The 23,364-nt window shown below is 27.7% G+C and overlaps 1 protein-coding gene across 1 annotated transcript in view; it reads left to right on the forward strand.

Annotated features, from left to right (window-relative positions):
* Window positions 1-20,468, forward strand: part of LOC100202185 (SWI/SNF-related matrix-associated actin-dependent regulator of chromatin subfamily E member 1) — a 57,682-nt gene extending 37,214 nt beyond the window's left edge. The window contains exons 10-13 of the mRNA XM_065809877.1: window positions 5,898-5,999; window positions 6,142-6,183; window positions 11,082-11,177; window positions 19,986-20,468. Coding sequence (XP_065665949.1) covers window positions 5,898-5,999; window positions 6,142-6,183; window positions 11,082-11,177; window positions 19,986-20,168 — 423 coding nt within the window. The 3' untranslated portion in view covers window positions 20,169-20,468. The remainder of the gene's footprint in view (window positions 1-5,897; window positions 6,000-6,141; window positions 6,184-11,081; window positions 11,178-19,985) is intronic.
* Window positions 20,469-23,364: the final 2,896 nt, after the last annotated feature.

A 23,364-nucleotide genomic window follows, 5' to 3' on the forward strand; every position in this document is an offset into this window, starting at 1 on the left:
CTTCTACATGGCTTCTTTTTTCTACAGAGCTCGTTGATATTCTATCTGCATTTTTTCTTTGTAAATAATTAAACCATTTTTCTCTAGTGATAAAATGCCATGATTCTAAAAGAGAATACTCATTGACCGAGTCATCGCATCCAAATGAACATCTGTAAAAGATATGTACAAATTTAAATGGATTGAATGTTTGTATGGCTATTGATTTTTTTATTTAAAACTTGAATAGTTTGAAAGTTTGATGAGTAAAAATAACTTACAACTTTATAGTTGCTTTTGCTCCCAGTGGTTCTATAAGATTAGTGAAATATTTATCAGATAAGGTTTGAGTCCTAGCATTTACCTTCTGAATGGCATCTACTTGCGTACTTTGCTCCACCTTTCCATCTTGTAAAACACCTTCAAACAAAAATGCCTCGCTTGAATGCTCAACCTCTTTTGTTAGTTTACTGTAGTCTGGGGCTTTTGGGTTAAAGGGATAGATGCCAAATTTTCTAAATCTACCATCTATCCCTTTAACCCAGAAGATTTTCTAAAAGGAAAACTGGGGCAAATGTTTCCTTAGTAATGTACATATTATTGTTCTTTGCTCTGTATTCTTTAATGCACAAGTCCCATGCTTGTTTTAATGGGGCAAATATCCCAACATCGAGAGGTTGGAGGAAATGAGTAGTATTTGGAGGAAGCAAGATAAAATGTATTTGCAGATTGGCCAGCTGTTTCACAAGATGATAATATATTTTTGATTATTGTTAGTATGACCAGACAACGACTGGTCTTAGTATATTATTGTCAATAAGCCATCTGTCAAAAGCAATGGCAAAATATTCATATAAAAGTTGTTTATATAGTCATACTTGCTTTTCCTGATAGCAGCAAGCGTTTCTGGAAATGCCTCGTACACATTCATCGGAATTCTTACGCTTGCATAGATAATTAAAGGTGGAGGGAGAGACCCATCAGCACCGATGTTTGCTGAAAAGAAAGAAAGGAATAGACCTAAATGTAGCCCAAACTTTAAAATAAGCATCTAGTTGAATGCAATTTAATGTCCAGTATTTTAATAAAATAATTAGGCATAGCGAAGATATTAATAGACATAAGCCAAAATATTACGCTTGACTCTAAGATAATAAGAGAAATATTAGCAAGGGATTTAATAGGTAGGCTATAAACTTACAAAGCACTATAACACATTCTTTTGCATTTGTTGATGTTGCATAGTAGACATTTTTAGAGCCATTCTCAACCAAAACCCTCTTAATTCTTGTTGAAAATTGAAAACCCAATTCATCTATATTAAAGTTCCTACTTGCCTCTTTTGTTATGTCAAGAATATCATTTTCTGCAAAGGTATGCTCTTATGTCTGCAAACCAATGCTGCACTACTTGCTTGCTAGCATTCATTCTTGCTGCACTTTAAAATTCTCTGGTGCGCGTGACTATATTTGGGTGTCTCTTCATGAAGAGTGAGTACCTAATGAAATAAAATAAAATTATAAGTCAGTATAGCTTATAGATAAATAATTATATATAACAGACCAATGCTCACAACTCAAAGTTAAAACAAATTCCAAGAAACAAATTGACAATTAAAATTGGAGTTATTGACTCAATAGTATTTAATACCTACCCATTTTTCCCCAGGCGCTGAAGTTCCAGCTCGCCCAAATTTAAAAGGCTGATTTCTGTTCATCTCAAGGAAATTCCTTTCATTAGATATAAACAAAGAAACAAGGGATAAAACGGTATCTTTTGTGACAGGCAGTGCCAGTGACAGTAACTTGATACATAATTTACCAGTCAAGAATGTGTTTGGACCCATCTTTTTGAAAATTAGGCCTTTGCCACTAATTTTGTCATGCAGAGTAATCCGAGAAATGTTGTAAAATTTGGCAGCTTTTGAAATAGACTTCCTTTTTACTGAAAAATATACAGAAAATATACAAAAAAGTTATAGCACAGCTTTGACTACAGTAAAAACTGATTATAGAATTAACTAATAGGACATTTAAAATGTCTAATTCATTCTGGAGCAGCTGCTTATCTTAGGAGACATCTTAACTTTATTTTACTTTTGATTTAATTAATTTTAATGTCAAAATACAGAGTAGGAAACAAAGCCAAGTCAGATTAAAATAAAGATAAGACTGATATTAGAGGTTTATTTATTAATAGTGTTTCAAACTGCAACACTGTTAATCCCTTGGATTAACAGTGCCGTCATTTTTGATTTTATTCATAAAATAATCAAATTTTATTGTTTCAGAGTAAACACGCATGACTTTACATTTTTTACATTTATTAACTCCATTAGCCAGATTTGCGTCCATTTAACAATCTCGTCTAGATCAGATTGTAAACTTGCTCAGTCTTTATCATTTTCAGTAACTTTCATGAGCTTTGTGTCATGCTTACATTTTGTAAATGTTGATTTGAAATGGTTTGGCAGGTCATCCAGTCAGATATTGAATCTCCAAGTATAACACGCTGCTTGCGGTTTCTCAAGAAGGCTTTTATCCAATTTAGAAGATTGCCATTTATACCATACATTTCAAACTTTTGCAGCAGTTTTATGTGCAAAACTTTATCGAATGCTATTGCAAAGTCAAGAAAAATTAGGTCGACTGGTTCTTTCTTTGATTTGCTCTGAGTCAAAAAGTCCATTGTTTCTAAAAGATTTGTGATGCAAGTCTTTTTTGAAATAAAACCATGTTGAGTTTTGGAAAGTGGTTTGTTTTTTAACAAATGATAAATTTCTAACTATTTTTTCTATACTTTTGTTCCAGAAGCAAACTATAAGTTTGCTTGGAACAGAAGTAAGTGATATTGGCCTATAATTGGCTGAATCTGTTCTGCCACCTTTTTTATAAGTAGGTATAACATTAGCTCTCAGCCAAGATGATGGAACCTTTCCAGATTTTGTTGAAAGTTGAAAAATCAAAGTTAGCAAAACTGCCACTGGTGTGGCATATGCTTTTAAAACAAACAGACTAATTGACTTATTTCCAACAAGCATATTTAGTGTTTGAGAACAATATTTTGGTCAATTGTTATATCCAAAGTTAAAACACTTGTTTTGGATGCAAAAGGTTTTAGTGGCTGAGTCAGTGGTTCCTTTGTAAAAACTGATTGAAATTGTTTGTTGAGAATGTTTGCTATTGTTATTCCATCATTGCTCATTTAATTTGAATCTGAGGTTAAGGCTGATATTTGATTGCTCACTATCCGTTTACTATTAATATATGCAAATAGTCTTTTTGGATTGCGCTTGTTGTCAGCTAGCTTTGACTTATAGACACTACATGCTTGTTTGCTGTTTTTCTTTACCTCCTTTTTGACATTTGTATACACCTTGATGTGAGTTTGCATTTTTATACCAGAGCTCTTTTTTAATCTAATTAGCTTCATTCACTTGTTTGTGATCCAGGATTGTCTTTTTTTGGCAGTATCATTTGATAACTTTTGAATAAACTTATGGCATGCTTCATTATAGAGGTTAGACCATATGGAATAACATTCTTGAACATCATGATCCATAATTTAGCTTGCCAATTTATGTTACTTATAAAAGTGTTTATTTACTATATTTATAAAGGAATTTTTTGCTGTTAAAACTATTTTTATTACTACTGTTTAAATTGTGCTGCCAGCTAAGAGATATGCCCTTGAGAAGCTGTACCAAGACAAGATGTCTTTGTACATCTTATATGTCATCTTATATACCTTTGAGAGGCTGTACCAAGACAAGACCCTGTTAAAACATCTTACAAGTCATCTTATATGCCCTTGAGAGGCTGTACCAAGACAAGACCCTGTTGAAACTTTGTTGATTCTATCTTTTGATTCTGATATAATTAGATCAAATGTGTTTTTTAGATTTCTATCAGTTTTCTTAAAATTTCTTAATATTTGACATGCTGGTAGAGGTGGTTGTTACAGAGTGCATCATTGAACCTGAATTCAAGACTATTCTCATTATCAGATGTGATACCCCAGTCAGATTGCCAAGTTATGCCTGGAAAGTTGAAGTCACCTGTCACAGTTTTGCCATTATATACTTTTGTATCAACTAAGTATCTAGCGTAACCGAGAGCAAAAATTATTTTATTTAATTGTACTGCAGCAGTTGGCAAGTTCCTTTCGGGGTGATAACCTACTAGAAATTTTTCTGATGGAAATTTTATTTTAACCTAAAGTTGTTCGGATTTTTTGCATTTAAAGTTTTTATTTAGCTGCGAATTGTCTTGTTCACTTTCCGTTATATCATTTTGAACAAAAATTGTTACACCACCTTCATAACTGATTTTATCTTTCCTATATAGCATATAGTTATTGATTGATAGAGCAGAAGTAGAACTGAGTTTGAGTTATAGAGATTAGATCATATTTGTTTTGTTCAGCTGATAATTGGAGTTTGATAATTTAGTCTTTATTGAGTGAAGTTGAATTGATGTAGAAGCAATGAAGAGATTTTGATTTATTCTGATGAAGATTGTTTTTGTTTGGTGCCAATGTTTTAATGGCCTCAATAACACCTTTTACAGCAGCTTTGTCATCATCATGACTTTTTGTCAATGAAGACCACAAATTGAATGACTGCATGAATTGCTTTAGTTGCTTGCATCTTGTTCAGCGACCTTTGCAATAGCCTTTGCTACTTTTGATTTCGGATTAGCTATGACCGAGCTGTTGAATTTACAGTGTACGTGAACTAAAATTAAAAAAAGTAAAAAAACCAAAATTTCATTTACTTTAAAAATTCAATATAGGGAGCAAATTACTCATTCTAAAGGTATAGAGCTGTGAAATTATTAAAATCATGTAGCAAATATGTAAATTAATAAATTAGAAATTTAAAGTGCTAATTAGATATTAAGAAATTAGCACAACTTTTGAAACAAAGCAAATATTACAAGTCATCTTCTAAACATGTTATTTTTCTTTTTAAAACTTTGCATAGTTGTTTACAATACTTTATTTGTAATAAAACAAATAACCATTAATCAAAATTAATAAAATTAAAATTTCTGTGTTTAACACCATATTTGCAAGATAGACAATCAATGATTAGATGTTGTCATAACATCTAATTCTTAATTGTCCATCTTGCAAATATGGTGTTAAACACATGAAATATATTTCTAAAAGAAATATTTTAGAAAATGAAGGAATTATCTTAAGTTCCTGTTTAATTTAACTAATTCATATAATAGTAATAATTAAAAATAATGATAGTTAGTAATAATTAAAAATAAAAATAGTTAGTAATAATAATTAGTAATACTATTAGTAATTGTTAGTAATTAGTACAATCTGAAGACCTTTTTTTTTAATAATCTATCTTCAAATGTATCCTGTAAGAAAATACTTGTTCAATAGTTTTAAGGACACAGAAAATTGTTAGGAAGTATATCTTGACAAAATTACAAAAAAAGTATTGATAAAACTACACATTGTTCTAGTAATAAAAAGAAATTATCTTGTTCAGAAAGAATGTCTTAAAGAGAATGGTCATAAGATATTTTTTTGATTGTTTTACTCTTTTATTTCTAGAGAATTAGTCAGCTTAACATAAATAAAAAATTTAGAATTTTGCTTAAGTTTTTATTCACGTAAAGCTGACCAATTACTAAGTAAAAGCAATTGCTCATTTTCATTCACCCGGCCTAATATGATAATACTAATAACAATATGATGATTTATGATATTTTCTTATATGGCTTTCAAAGAAAACTAGAGAATATCTAGTTGATGAAATATGCTCAAATTGATTTGTTTTCTAGTTAATTTGATTAATTAAGCACAAAATATAAAAATTGTATAATGTAATGTATTAAACAAGTTAGAAAGTGAAGGAATTGAGCTATAAAAAAAGATGTTTAACTGATGTTTAGAGGAAACTAGAAAGTGAAATTCAAGACATGGAAACAAAATTCAACGAAAAGAAGAGAAAAATATTAGAAAATAGCGAAAATTTTATTACTGCTATGAACAAGGTAATCATGTATATTATTTAACATATCTTAATAAAAATATTATATTAATATTGTATTTCAAATTATTCAATAATAATTTGAAATAATTTTGAAATTAATTCGGATCTTTTGAATATTTTTTATTTCTTATAAGCTATTTTAGGTTCCCAAGTATTTGGACATAAAAGAAAACTCTGTAGAAAAAGTATTTTTTATTTTATTTATTTATTTTTTGCTGCTGACGCAGTGTTATTTATTTTTCAATATTTTTTTTAATAATTCATAAATTTCAAAAATAAATAAAAATTTAAATGATTTTAAATAAATTAAACTTTTTTAATAGTATATAGATTTGAATGGCTTTAAATAATTGCCATGAAAACTACAATTTTGTTCATTTAAATTCAACAAAAATGGATTAACTTTTTGATTATTTCTAAAAATCTGAGTAGTTCAAAGCCTATTGTAGACTTTCAATGTTCATCCTAACAAAATATGTTTAAGATTAATATTCAGGCACTAATAAAGCATTAAAACATATTTGAGTTTTGATTATAAACAACTTTGAAAAGAAATCAAAAGTTTTCTTATTCGACCTAATGTTGTTTTAGTTAAAATTAGTTAAGAAGTTGACACTTACAGTTCAGAAATAGTTGATGGTTTTATTGACTTTATATTGGACATTTTGATGCATATGACAATAAATCACATCATATTGGGCTAGGTGTCAAAATCATACATTATAAAAGTTGTAAATGTAAATATATTATGAAAAGTTTCAATTGTTATTTTAATATTAATTTTAGTTCAATATTATTTAGTAAAATATATTATTTATATATATATATATATTTCATTATTATTAAAATTTGTAATGCGCTATTGAATTAAAAAAATAATGATTTTTTATTTTTTTAAATTTCGGAAGTAAACAAAGAATATTAACATACTGATTGAACAAAAACCCTTGTTAATTACTTGAACAGCGATTTTGTTTTGACTAGCAAAGAATAATTTAGGTTTTTAGATATATTTTTTAAATTTATGTTGTTTAGCGTTTTCACTTGCGTTACATAAAAATATAAAAAAGTTTAATGTCTGTTTTGAGTATATTTTTGATACATAATTAGAATGCATTCACCAGAATTTAATGCATAAATGTTTTATGTTATCGTAAAAATGTTTTACATTTAAACAAATTACAAAGAAACACAGAGCTATAGAGAAGAATCGTTTTTATCAATTAAAATTATTATATAAGTCTTAATTATGCAATTATTCTCAAAACAAAAAACTTTTTAAATACTTATACGCAATACTTTAATCGTGCAAACTTAAAAAAATACTCAACTAAAACAATATAAGTATATTTAATAATTTGAATTGTGTCTGTTTATAATAAACATTCGTAAAAAATTGTTCATTAAAAATTAAGTTCCTTAACTTATAAACAAACTCAAAAGTATTTTCATTCTACGTATAATTACAAAACTTTTCGTTTGCAAGCAATTTAATTTAGAGTAATAAAATAAAAAAAAGGAGAATAAATATGAGGTAATCTTTGTTAAGAAAAAATTTAATTTATTGAACAATATTTATTTTTATTTATATACCAACTTAAATAAAATATACTATCATGTTAAAATATTTTAACATTACTTGTGCCATTTATAAACCGTAGGGCAGCTGCCCTTACGGCACAATTGGTTTTGCATAAAATTTTATTTTGATGAAGATCACACAAATTACATATGGTTTTAATAACATAGGTCTTCTTTTTTTCTGTAATAGTTTTAATTCAATAAGCATCAGCAAAGTCCCAGAATTTAAAAGTTTTCAAAGTAACTCTTTTGTCCTTCAAAATACAATCCATATTCAAACTTTAAACAATTTGGAGAGAATAGAAATATACTAGGTTTTTATATACTAGTTTGTCTTATTTTATATAAAAAAATGCGTAGTCATTAGTAAAGAATAAAGACTGTCATTAAACTAAAACGTGCCTTAGTATTAATTTAACTGAGTCTGTAACGTGCGTCTGCATAATGAAACCTCCGTTATATGAATATATTTAACATAATATTAGTGTCATCAGCGGATGTTATAGTCTACTTGTGATTTCTTTAACTTTATAATATAACCTATTTTATGGAAGAAAAGAAACTCATTGAATCACACACAAAAGAAACTTAGCAAACTGTCTTCATTCAAAAATAGCAAGTAACAGGTAATTTTTTTTTCTTCTGTTCCGGCCCTTCTCCCCCCGTATATTTTAAAGTTAAAAGTATCTATATACCTTTAACTAATAAAAAAAGCAATGAGTAATAATTAATGAAGAAGTAATTTTTAGTACAATAAAAATAAATTGTTTATATATTGGCACATTTTTTTCAATATTTCAAAAAAATGTCTTAATATTTTTGTTATCAGAGATTGCAGAATATAAATTTTTTTTGTGATATAAATTTTTATAGAGTTTCTTACTGAATTTTAATTAAAAACATCTGCAAACAATATGCAGTTAAGGATTGACGAACTTTTTTCATGTTGCTAAATATTTAGATAAAAAGGTTAGCGTAAAATTACGTTGAATATAATCGTTATAAAGAGATAAGAAATATCATCATGATAAAAAGTTACAACAATTATTTTTAATGTAACTTCTTTCAAACTTTTGTAACAGATATTTTTACATATATATAAAAGTTGATGTAATTTTTTTAAAAATTAGTTACTTCTTTTATCTTACCACTAATTTTAAAGTTAAAAAATGATAAAAAGTAGCTTAAGCAAAAATGTTTAAGGCTTATGTAAAAATTGCTAAAGGCATAATAATAAGGCATAATAAGGCATCTCTCTACGTGTAACGCTTTAAATCAAGGCCTGAAAGTGGGTCCAACTACATTTACAGTTCGTTTTTGGACCTTGTTTAGAAGAGAAAGAACATAATTAGAAGAACCAGCCCAAATATGAGTTGCAAAAAGTGAGTTCTGGAGAACAATTTTTTAAGATTATGACAGGAATGTTCTCCGGACCGCAAGCTGTAGAAGAGTTTAATTGAGATATTACTTTAGCAACGGTAACTAGAGTAATTTGAATGTCTAACATTTGTTAAACTGTTTAATTGGAAGGGAAGGAAGAGAATGGCTATAAGATTCAAGAGTCCAGTTAGAAGAAAAATTCTTTGCAAATAGTTCTGTCTTATCCTTAGGAGAGGTAATAAGATCAGTCCCATGAATGAGAGATTGTATGTTAGACCTACCCTTGTTAATGATGCTGTTGAAGATTTTCCAAAAATCTCTATAGCCTAAATTCTGAGATAAGATATGGGATTTAGTGAACTGAAAAAAATGGAGCTTAGCATCAGACAGCACTTTTTTACAAAAGCTTAAAACCGAAGTGAAGGAATAAAAGCTTCAATTCCTACCTGAGTCCAGGAGGTTATGCAGGAGGCGCATTTATTAGTTGAGAGAGAAAGGACATCAGCCAAAGGACCTTCACAAAGAAAATTGCAAAAAGAATCCCAGTTGGCTTAAGGGTAGTAGTAGATGGTGTGATGGTAGGGTGAGTCCGAAGAAGAAGTATGAGATAAAAGATTTATATAGATCATTGCATGGTCAGAACCATCTAAGGGAGAAAAAGGAGAAACTGAATACAAGCTAGGATCAGGGACAAGACATAAATTAAGGAGTGAAGGTAAATAGGGCTGCCAGGAAAACAAGTCACAAAGTTAACTATCTGAGTAAGAGATTGAGAAATGCAGAAATTATAGGTTTTGGTGCCAGCAGGGTCAATGGGGTTAGAGCCTAACCATTCAGTGTGATGAGCAATTAAGTCACCAATAACAACAATATTGATAAAGGGGTAAAGAGAAAAGACATGGTCAATTTAATCAGAAATTAATTCTAAAAGAGTGCAGTCTTGGGAAGAAGGAGAACAATAGAGAACATAGAGAAAGGTGGTAGAGTGAAGAGGTGCTATGCGAAAGCACATAAGAATGGTCAAAAGATTCAAACCTGATTTTATGAAAAATAGGTGAATTGATGCATATTTATACCCCCTAGCCAAGCATGTAAATATTGGAGTCTTTACAAATCAAAGGGTAGTAATTCAATTTTAATTCAATTAGTCAACCATTTTAATTAAAATAGTGTAGGATCTTCAGCAATTTGTTGTGTTTTGGGACATCTTATATAAGATCTACCTATAAAGCTTAAGACTTAAAACATCCGGGAGACATTTTCACCATATCTTCTGAAGTAGATGAAGTTTTAGATTTTGTTGTGTTGACCACTTGTAATTTTTTGTTTTGAACATAAAATAAAAATTTAATTAAGACGTTGTGTAATGGTTGATTTATGGTTGACTAATTAAATTAAAATATACTACTTGAATAATTTAAACCACATCTGAATAATTTGAAGCTGAATAAATTAAACCACATCTGTTCTTCATGTGGTTTAAACAATACTGAACAGTTAATAACACTGGTTAATACTGGTTCAACATTTAAATGTTTATCATTAAAAAAAACAAAGAATAAGCAAACAGCTTATTCTTTGAAATTAAATTTTAATTGTATTTGAAATATAAGATTCAATACAATCCTTTTAATCGTAAAAAAATTTTCTGAAATAAAAAATATCAAGAAATTGTTTTTAGCAAGTTAAGTAAAATTTTCTATATAAATTATTGCCTAAAAATCAAAAAAGGTGAGTTAGTGTAAAGTGAGCTGTTATTTAATAATGCATAACTTTTGAAATAATTTTTGACTGCTGTAAAGAGAATTATTTTTATACAGGTATATACTTTTTAAAATTATTTAATTAAATTAAAATGCGTTATTTTATTGATTATAAAAAGAAATAACCGCGTGTATATAATTTCCTTCCTTGACATTTCTCAAAACTTTGATTTGACTTTTTAAAAAATCTCCTTATTTCTCGAAAAGAATCATTTCATAACATATAACAAAAAAGAATCATTTTTTCAATCAAAAGGATAATGAATGTTTTGTTTACATCTCACACCGCTGTTACACACCACATGTTTGATTGTTTCATCATTAAAAATAACATTGTTTAATTAAATTTTTTTATTGAGATTAAACCAGAGGTTCAAGATACACCATTGGAATCTGATGGAATGAAGAACAGGCTGCTTGAAAGTAGTGATAATTTCATAGCCAATATGAAAAAGGTATTTTGCTTTTATCGCAATTAATATTTTATTAAATTAAATAAAAATTGTAATGGTTACTCTTCAATACTGTTCATCACTATTCAATACTGCCATTCCCGCAAAATTTAAGAATTATTACACTAACTTTTACATTGAGGTTTAGACTGAGGAAAAAAAATATGTACCAAGTAATTTTTTAAAATATAAAAACTTTAGAGTCCCTCCACTTAGAAAAAGTTGATAAAAATTCTTTTTTATTGTCTCCTTTGTGTATTTTTTTAAATATGTAAACAAAAATATTCCATAGTAACTTCAACTTTTCACACAGTATTATTTACTGTGTGGACCTTATTTATTTGTATAAAAAATTTGATTAAAAAAAATTAATTTAAGGGTCCCCTGAATTAAATAGTCAAGTGGTTTTGTAATTTGGCAACAGCAGTAATTCGCACCAGGTTTTGTTAAACAGTATCACTAACTATTATTAGCCGAAAAGGCTTAAATTTAGAAGTCAATCACAAAAGATTTCAAGTCAATTTAGAAGTCAATCACAAAAAATCAAAAGAATTCAAGGTTTTTGTTATTACGAGGCTTAAACATAAAATGTCATTTTAATATATTTAAATTTTAAAATATACTTAAATGTTAAAAAACTATTGTTACTATTACAAAAAGCTACTTAGGGTCACAGGTACAAAGCCTTGTTTAATCAATATCAGCTAAGTATTTGTATCTATACCCAACTTGTATCTTAGCTACTTTTTTGTGGTATTTATAGTAAATGATGAGCTGTAGTAACTGATGATTTATATTATCCAGTAGTTGCTCAAATATATTTATTGTTTTGACGGCATTGTCTCGAAAAGCATTCCAATTGTTGAAAAATGTGTCCCTGATTTTACAGCTTCTGAAAATCTTGTAATGAAATCTAGTTTGGGTTTAATTTGTTGACAAGGTAATACTGTTGTATAAGATTGTCTCTTTTATGTCTATTAAAAAAGTAGTTGTTTTTTTTAAAGCTCAAGGGACTTTTGATGCATTGTGTTGTACCTTATCATTTTTTTTTTCCCCACATGTTTCAAGTTTGTGCAACTAACACTGGATGTTGTCTGATATGTTGTTTTGTCTTTTTTAAATTGCATTAGCTCTTGATACAAACATTGATAAATTCCAAGAATGTTTATTGTTTTGTTTTCTGCTATTGTGTGCTTAAAATTCTCAAAGATTAGAATTTCGATGTCTCTTTTGGGATTATTGACTTCTAAAACTACTCTGTTGATCATGCTGTCTTTTGATTTTGATAAGGTAATCATATTTCTTGGTTTTGAGTAGGGTTGGGAATACCGGACCAAAAATCCAATACCTGCAGTTTGGTATTGAAAATTTGTAATCCCGGGATTCCGGTATTATTACTAGTGTTATTATTCTTCCTATAATAATACGAATGAATAAATAATTTAATATAAAAATTGTTTGGCAATTAAAAAAAAACTAAATTTATTAAAAAACTAAAGAATAAAAAATATAAAAACAAAATTTAGTAAAATGTTAGTTATATAGTTAGTTATATAGTTAGTTATATAGTTAGTTATATAGTTAGATCATAAGAAAAGAAAGAAAACATTAAATTTCAAGGTTCTTCTTTTTCTGCAGTTGGTTGTTGATATAAGACCTCAGAAATACCATAGATAGTTTAGCAAATTATCTCCCATACTTGACCGAATTCTGGTGCAGATTAAGCTCTACATTTTACACTGATCAGTTGAATACTTAGCAAATAATTATATAGTAAAGTATTTGCCTCTTATGCCGTTTGTCTCAAAAAATGACATTTCTTTTTTTATTGAGCGTGTGAGATCTTTTTTTGTTTTGGTTGATTCCACTCTAATGTAATCTGGTGCAATTTTTTTTTTGATATTACCCTCTCCAACCTTTCTTGTAAAGTCAGAAATATTTCATTTCTTTGATCTTCATCATCATTGACATTGAATATTATATTTGTATTTGAATTTAAAATGTTGGCTGATATAGATGTTGTTGCTATAGGTGCAGCTTTATAATGCAAGTTGGCCACACCCAGATGTTGTATCTGGCAGATGCAACGTCTGGGTGTGGCCGACTTGCATTATGAAGCTGCAATATTTTTTGCGTTTACTGCTTTGGTAATGATCAGAAATAGTTTTTAACCTTTATTGGCTTCTTCATCACTTGGCTTTTCATATTGCACTTGAAATTTCTATTCGTCTTTCAAAAATACATACTTTTAAAGCTGCTTTTAATTCATAACTTAATGAACACGGATGGTCAGTTATTGATTTCATCATAAATTGAATAACAGCATCTGCAAAAAAAAAAAGAAAAAAAAAAGCTTAATGGGAAGTAAAACAATAAAAAGGATATCCAACAACATTTCAAACTCATCTTCTGAAAACAAAGTTGGTGATTTTAAATCTTTTAGACTCTTTTTGATGCGATTTTCAAATCATAAACACCAAACTATTCCATTGTGTTCTTGAGTCTAAAATCAGAGACAATTCTTTTCCGAACTCTTCTTTTATATATTTTTGTAGTATTTCATCATTTTTTGTAGGCTAAGTTCGATGCTGATGTACCAGAAAAGAAGAATTATTATTATCTTCATCGATTAATTTGTTGTCATCTGTGGAATTCTGCTCTTTTTCAAATCTTAATGTAAGAACAGATTTAACATTGGCATCTTCTTCACTATGCAGACTAGCCTCATTAATATTTTTTTTGTAGAGTGCGCTGATAATAACCAACTGAATTCTATGCGCTAAACATAGCTGCTAACGTGCTTCAATTAACCTGCCAACCATTGTCATTACTGCAGCGCCATCTGTGATAATAACTACAATATTTTTCTTCAAAAGCTCAAAATCACCAAACTTATCATTCACAAGCTCAACACATTTTTTTTCTGGAATTGTTCCAAAAATACAAATCAATCCTAGATTCAAAATTCTCCTAATTCAAGACCATTTTGTGAATTATTTTGTGATCTTTTGGTATGTTAGAAAAGCCTCCGGCTATTAAGCCTTTTCTGATATCACATGACGTGCAGATAATGTTGAATGATAAACTATCACATGCAGTCATCCTAGCTAAAATAGCTGGCAATTAGTCATTCATTTTAAAAAAAAATTTATATTTACAGAAGGTTTCGATTTCTGTGCAAGTTCTGAAGAATCTTAAACAGTGGTGCTACCTACATCTCTTTTTAATAAATTGATTTCATGAATTATTTTTAAATGGGTATGAAGAGTGGTTGTAGAACCTCCATGTTTTTTTATTATTCTCTTACACAATTTGCATTTAGCGCACTACTTAACTATTATAGCAGGTAAATAAATAAAAAATAACCAGCTGTATCTGAACAATGTCTGAAAGTGACCTGGGTGTTGTAATAATTAAGAATTTAAAGGTCAGTAAATATGTATTCACAGCTGCATCAGCTGGCAACCGTATTTTTAGTATGCTTAAGAGTGCCTTTCAAAATCATAGTCTTGTTCTATAGTGAACATTGTAATTTCATGTTTGCCCACACTGAGTTTGCAGTACAAGCAAATGGTCACCATATATAGCTCAAGACATCGAGCAAGTTCAAAATCAAGCTACCAAACACAATTTTTGCGTTGTTAAAATATTATCATCACGCATGAATATAAGTGGCGCGAAATTCTTATGCTAAAATGATGAAAGTTAATTTTTCATAAAGAAAATTATGTTAGCTAGAAATCCGCTTCATTTTTGTTTGAAAAACCATGCATAGAAACATTTAGTTTTGACTTTATTTAAAGATACTAATTTTGTGTAATATGAGCATACTCAAATTACCCAGTGTTTTTATTGAAATTACCTAATTTAAAGTCCTAAAATTGCAGTGGTTTTAATTGCTTTTTGAATTAAAGCAAAAAAGTAGTAAAAGTTTTTTATATTTTAACGATACGAAATATCTTTCTGTAATTTAAACTAAAAAAGTTCGTAATTTTATCGTTTAAAGGTTTGAGTTGATAAAATTTTAAAAATAACAAACTAATTTTTTTTTTTTTTTAATGCGTAAATCATAGTAGTATTTCAATAAAAAGTGGTTTAAAATTTAATCTTTTCATTTTTAGTTTTGTTAATTACGAATAATTATATTCCACAAATTAGTTCTGATATGGTTGATATTTTTTTAATTAATGTTATTTTTTTGAGCTAATTTAAAGTGTTCATATTACCAATTGGCTAATACGAGCACTTTTGCTACTTTTTTAAAACCTTGGTGTTTTAAAGAAAATATTTAGGGTGCCCGAATATCTATTTGAATTATGAGTAGTGGTCCCTAAATATTGTTTATTCACAAAAATTTTTTGATCCAGCATTATTATTGAAAATATTCCAATTTTTGCTTAAGGTGCTCAAAATACCCTTATCTACCCCTACATACTGTACTAAAATAATAATAATAGTAATAATAACATTAAAATTAATAACAACAACAACAATAATAATAATAATAACAATAATTACATTAAAAAAACATTAATATAAAAATAATCATTACACTAATAACAACAGTAAGAATAAGAATATTTAATATGATTAAAATAAAGTAATAATAATAATAATAATAGTGATGAAAATAATACTAATTATAATATTTAAGTTTAAGAAAGAATAAATTAATAAATTTAAGAAAAGATATTAAAATTAGTATTATAACACAACAGAAAAGAGAAAAAATATTAGATAACTAGAAACTCAGAGGTTATAAATAACAAGTTGTAGAAAGGTATAAGATTTATAAACAATATTTTTCTAAAAAATAGTTAGAGAGCAGTTTTAAATTTTAAGTATGATTTAAGATATTTTAGTTGGGAAAGGAGATTATTCCAGGTTTGTATTCCTTTGTGTTGTATGGATTCATAGTCGTAATGAACAGTTTGATATTAGGTTACAGATGGCTTAAAGTTGCAAGCAGATTGTAAAATATAGTTTTAATTAACAATAATTAATACCACATAATAACATAGTTTTAAATAACAGTTTCTCCTATAGATAAAAAAGTTGATAAATGTAAGAATTAGGATATTGTGATTTTGTTCCAAACAAATAGCAGATTTGATAGCTGAATAAGGTTACACAATTTAAAGACTTAAAATAAATAATAGAGTATGATACAGTTCGAATTATTATGTTGGAAATAAATTAACTTTAGAGCTTTATTTTGGAGATGAGTTAGCCTTTAAGCTGCTTAGATTGTCCCAAAACTTGACAAGCATATCTGAGATAAGAGATGAAAAATAGCATGATATATACTAAGCAAAGTTGCATGATTAACATAATGATGGATTTTAGCTAACATGCCCTTCTACCTGCTTAATTTCAATGCTAAGTCTTGAAGATGCGATGCAAAAGATAAATTCTTTAATTTATCTTTTGCATAAATTAACTCAAAGCACAGCTTGTTCGAAACTGCACGGAAGGAAATAACTTGTTCCCCAACCGTATGAACACTTTAACTCAAAAATTAAAAAAATTGTGATGTGGAGTAATATAAAATCTGTATCTTCAATTTTGGGATCTTTCCCATTTCCCATAATGGTTGATATTTGAACGCTAATTAAAACATTGACACTTTGATGACTCATAAGTTTTTTTGTAAACAATATCCTCTCAGTTTCTTTAGACCATTCAAATAACAATGAGATACTCTTTCAAAAAAGAATAAGATAAGTCGCGGGCACTTTTTACGCTCCGAGATAAATGTATTTAAAGTAGGCCCCAAATTCAAAAATGTGTGATTTCAGCTTATGATTTTTAGACAAAGGAAGGGTTGTCCTCAGGTTTTATGATATTTTTTTTTAAGTTCTACCTATACTTCCATAATATGAAAAGAAACTTAGGGTGCAGTGGTCTCATTGCTTTTAATCTTAGTTTAAAAATCATAAAACCCCAAAAGTGACTTTCCAAGTATTAAAAAGGCAAAAGTTTAACCGTCCATAACTCAGGAACTAGAAATATTTAAAAAAAAAAAATTTAAAGGCTTCTTTTTTACCCTATCAGCATTACTGTATATAAAATTAAGCGCTATTAAAGGATATCACTTTTGAGCCGACAGTACTTTTGCCTGATTTTATCAGAAAATGGCTCTTGAATGACAAAAATAATAGTTACTTTTGCTTGTACCAAAATTCAACAATTTGGTATAAGTCATTCATACTTTGCCGAAGTACACTACTTACCACATCTCACAGAGAACTTGTTTAGCTAAACATGTAGCGTGGGTAAAAAATTATAAATACGATAAAAATTAAAGCTATATAGTGCAAATAACAATGTAAAGAAAATATAGGGCAGATAACAATGTAAAGAAAAAATAGTGCAGATAATAATATAAAGAAAATATAGTGTAGATAACAATGTAATCAAAATATAGCGTAGATAACAATATAAAGAAAATATAGTGCAGATAACAATATAAGGAAAATATAGTGCAGATAAAAATGTAAAGAAAATATAATGGAGATACGAATGTAAAGAAAATATAGTGCAGATAACAATGTAAAGAAAATTTAGTGCAGATAACAATGTAAAGAAAATTTAGTGCAGATAACAATGTAAAGAAAATTTAGTGCAGATAACGATGTAAAGAAACATAATGGAGATAACAATGTAGTGAAAATATAGTGCAAATTACAATGTAGGATTTAATCATTAATTAATGATTAATTAATCAACATAAAAATAAATGCATGTGTGCGTATGCACGTACACAAAAAAAATATAATAAATAGTATAGTAAATAAAAAACATAACACAAAGCACTAGTAAAGTATATATAGGATAGATTAGTAATATGAGCATACGAAAAGGTTTCTAAGATGTAAGTAGCGAAGTTCAAGTTGCATTGTATTTTCTGAATTGACTGTATGTAGTGATAACAGGAATCAGTATAATTTGCGTAAATTTATATGCAGTAAATAGCGGCTCTCATCTAATTAAAACGTTATTCAATTTTTTTGCTTTGTTAAATATTATCATTACGCATGAAAGAGACTGGCGCGAAGTTTTAGTGTTAAAATAATGAAAGTTAATTTTTCATAAAGAAAAATATGTTAGCTAAAAATCCGTTCCATTTTTGTTTGAAAAGCTATGCATAGAAACATTTATTTTTGTCAAAAATAAAAAATTTTTTTTGAGAATTCTGAACATGCTCAAATTAACCAGTTTTTTTCATTGAAATTGCCTAGTAATTAACCAGTATTTTTTCATTGAATTACAAAGTAGTTTTGCTTCAATAAAAAGTATCCTAAAATTTGATCTTTTAATGAAAAGTTTTGTTAATAACGAATAACTATATTCCACAAGTTAGTTTTAATTGTCAGGTTGGTATTTTTTTTACTGTTTTTGAGCTTTACTTTTTTTAGTGTTTTTTTTTTTTTTTTTTTTTTTTTTTTTGAGCTTATTTAAAGTGCTCATATTACCAAGTGGTCTGGTTAGTATTAGCAATTTTACTAATTTTTTAAAACCTCTGTGTTTCTAAGAAAAAAATTCGGGTGCCCAAATATCTAAGTGGATCATGAGTACTGATCCCTAAAAATTATTTATTTGCAAAAATTTTGAATCCAGCATAATTATTTTTGAAAATATTCCAATTGTCGTTTAAGGTGCTCATAATCATCTACCCTATATAAGTATAATGTTATATATATCCACACACACGCAGAATAATAAAAGAAATAGACAGAAAGATAATAAAAAAATATTTGTGCTGTAAGATATATGGGAAAGGCGCCTATGATGACATAGCGCCAATGATGGCATACTGGTCATATTTTCATAAATATTGGTTATGGCAAAAAAGTGATTAGACCAACATGTCTATACTGACTTTACATTAATTTTAGTAAAAATACGTCCCTTATGCACAAATTTTGCATTTATAATCAACAAAAATCGATTTGGGGATGTACTGTTGTGTTTTTAATCCCTTTAAATATTTAAGATTGTGATTTTATTATCAATTGTGCAGAAATGAAATTTTCATGCATTTTATTTCCAAGTTTTGTGCATTTAGTAGAATACTTATTTTAATTTTATCTTTTAAACAAGGCAGACATAGCTTGTTTAAATGAAAATGATGACTTCTTCCTATGATGGCATACTGACGAGTTAGGTGTGTTGCAATATTGACGAGTTGAGAAAACCTTTTTTCTTTCATAAAAACAACATATTTGTTAGTGAAGCAAAAAGAAATTTTTACTTCAATAAAAAATTTTTGGTTTAAAAAACACATAAAACGCAATATCTCTTATGCGCATGCGCAAAATTCTACATTGCTGCTGTGTAGCATGAAAGGGTTAATTAGGATGATTACGCGTAATTTCTGGCATTTCTGAGGGAAGACTCTAAGGTCAAATGAAATTGTCAAGTTACCCTTGATGCTAACCAGCCCCATCCTCCCCTATGCCATCATAGGAGCAGTAGTTGCCTTTGATGGCATACTTGTGCTTTTTTTTAAATAAAAATAACTAATATAAAAATAAAACTGGTAAAAAACTCTTGGGGTAATTATTGTTCTACGTGTAAGAAAGAATGTATCCATATCAAAACTTTTGTTCATGGTCTATAGGATACTGAATAATGAAGCTTCAAAGTTAAGTATGCCATCATAGGCGCCTTTCCCCTACTGGACACCATCTATTTATACCTGTGACATTTAATATTTATACTACTGACATTTATGTTTAAAATATTTAAAAGATAAAATAAATTATTTTTTTAAATATATAAGATGAAATAAATTATTTTTTGATACAGCTTCTTGATCCGTCAAAGCCAGATAACATAAACTTTGGTAATACAGATGACAGCGTGGCAGATACCGATAGTAAGTCGTTATGCGCTCAACTACGCCTCTTCATCAAAGATGAGCAAGATGCATTAGTGGAAAGAGCATCAAAGTTTTCCAACGATTCTATATCGCCAACTTCTGAAAAATGATCTAGCCATTATAATCTTAAATCTAGAATCTTAAATAATTTTAAATCTAGAATCTTAAATAATCTTAAAACTTGAAATTATTTAAATAACTGTAACAGTTAAGTTTATTTTATAAAACGACAACATTTTACATTTCTTAAAGTAATTTGTAGTAATTTATAAAACGACAACATTTTACATCTTAAAGTAATTTGTAGTAATTTATAAAACGACAACATTTTACATTTCTTAAAGTAATTTAAAATTTATAAACTAAAAATATAAAGTAATAATAAAAAGTTTTATAAAGTTATTTATAAACTGTGTTTTCACATGTTGTCATAGGAATAAAAGTTTATAAAGTTATTTATAAACTGTTTTCACATGTTGTCATAAGAAGTAAGACGTGTAGCGCCATAATTTGAAAGTCAAAAAATTGTTGAAAGTAATGACTCAAAACTCGTTTTTAAATTTTTCTGGTTAGCGATTTCGCAACAAAAATCATTTGTCAAAGAACACGTAATTTTTTCATAAACTTTACTCTCATATCTTTTTTTATAATAAAGCTAGAACTTTGAAGTTTTTTGCATCAACTAGTTTGACTCAACTTCTTTCTAACTATAGAGAGAAAGTGCTATGTTTTATACGCCTCTTTTATATATTATTCATGTCTTAAGACCATTATTGATAAAAAAAACTTGCTGTAGTAACGTTTTTCAAAAGTAGGTTTTGAAGGTAATGATTCCTAAGTACTAAAACACATCAGATGGATTTGAAAATTCCCATACAAATTAAAAAAAGGATGAAGAATCTAATGGAATGGGAACCTTTTTAACATTTAGCGTTTAAAAATGTTATGGTTGGTTTATTTTTAAAAAAAATCTTTTTAATTTAAAGATTCTCTGTGAAAAAAGTAAGTATAACCTTTCCTATATTTAAACCAAGTATTTATGTTTTCTTGAATAAATGGTACTTGGAATTTTCGTGTAGAAATTATGTATATGCTTTTTTTTCGTGTAGCTTTTGTTTTGATTTTTGCGTTTGATTTTTTATGTTTGTAAGTTATTTTAAATAAATTTTCATTCTTTTCCATCGTCAGTTTTTCCAGCACAAAAAATGCAATAATTTCGGATTCAATTAACCTCTATAAGTGAAAGGCCCCAAATTTTTTAAATCTTTCTAATCAATCATATATATATTCTGAAAATAAATTTTCACAGATATTTAGAAATAGTAGTGAAATACTAATCTTAAGAAAACACCTTTAAAAAATAACTTATTTATATATAAAATTATTTATATATAAAGGTTGGGTAAAATAAAACTGACACTTTTTATATCTTGAATTAAAAAAGATTGGGATGAGCTACAAAGTTGATTTTTTATTGAACGCTTATTAAGTTATAAATAAATAGAGAAAAATTAAATTTCTTAGGAACAATAAAATTTTCTAATTTTTCTGTTGGTGGGAGTCATAAGGTTTTACACTAAATGAGATCTATACTATGTGGTGGTTTTATCCCACTTCTTCTTAAAGTCAGTACTTGATATTGCTTGCATAAATTTCTTACGTAATTTGGCTTAAATAATTGCCCAATATTGCTCAATTGGACGAAGTTCAGGACAATTTACAGGATTGAGTGCTTTTTAAGGCACTCTTTTTGATAAATTTCACTATTTATTGTGAAATTAGTGACGAAACTTTGTGGTTTCAATCAACATTAACATATGGTTTGCAAAACCATAACTTTTGGAGGAATTTTTGTTGTTTTAAATTTAGTCTTTACCTTTTTCCTCGAGATTCCCATATAAAAATGATGTCCTGGAATCGTTTTGAAATTTAGTTTCACATAAGTTTTATTATCCATAATTGTACTTTTTTTTCTACATAATAATTTGTATAACTTTTTCCATTTTATACATCTTGAAGGACTTGATTTTATGCTTTTTCTTGATAGTCCGGACCATTTGTCTGCTAGTTTTGCATTTTAGTGTCAAATCTGAGAAATGTTAGGATTTGCCCTTATTTTCGCCATAACATTCGTCTTCAGTTTTTTGTTAATGTTCAAGTTGTTGTCGCTTCCAGGCATTCTATTGATTGTATCAGACGTCAAATATTTGAAGTTCTAATCACAGTGCTTTTTGAGCATTCAACAGTTTTTACAATCGATTTGAGAGGCAAGTTAGGATTTTCCACTTGAGTGTGCAAAATTGCGTCACGCGCTTATTACTGTTTTGTTGCCATTTTAAATAACAAATTTTTTCTTTAAAAAAATATATTTTTACTGAAATACTAATGCATAAAAAGTTGTTTTTCTGTATGATAACATTCTGTATGATCTTTTTTGCGACTTAATCATGAAAAATAGTGTCAATTTTACTTAACCCAACCTTTAATCATAGTAATAGTGATGAAAATATTGATAATGTTAATAATAATATAAATAAAAAAACATTACAAATAATAACTATAATATGATGACTTTAATAAAAATTTTAACTAATGATAAAAACTATGATAAAAATAATTACTGTAAAGTTTATAACTATGACAGAAATTATAAAAATAATCATAACAATTACTGTAAAGTTTATAACTATGACAGAAATTATAAAAATAATCATAACAATTGACAATAACCATAAAACTATTTCTACAATGGAATCACTATCATTATCATTATAAATGATATTAATTACAGGCTTCTAAAGTAAAGATAGTTAATGATAATAATAATAGCAATAATAATAATAATAATAGTAATAAAGTTAAAAAAAAGATAACATAAAATAAAAATAGTAATAGTTTTATTAATATATTAATATAAAAAAGCAATAATAATAAAAGATAAAATTAATATTCTTTAGATATATACTCAAAAAAAAATTTCTTAATTTGGTTTCGATTGAGAATAAGGATGTTGGTTATAAAAAGGTATTTAGTTGAAATCATTTTTTTTAATAAATGGTATCAATTGGTTCCGGTGAGAAATGCATTGATGTTTAATAGAGAGCTTGTCATATTTTATAGCGTTAAAAAAGGAAGTGTGCAAATTAACATTTTCAGTATTTCGAGTGTAATATTTATGTGTGCAACTTGTTTTAATAAAAAAATTATTAAACGAATTTGGTAGTTTATTTTAAAGAGACAATTATAAAGCTTCACAAGATCCTGTAATTTTAGAACTTTTAATTCAGAAAACCTATTTTGGATATT

Source organism: Hydra vulgaris, chromosome 11, assembly GCF_038396675.1.
Source record: "Hydra vulgaris chromosome 11, alternate assembly HydraT2T_AEP".
Classification (NCBI taxonomy): Eukaryota; Metazoa; Cnidaria; class Hydrozoa; order Anthoathecata; family Hydridae; genus Hydra; species Hydra vulgaris.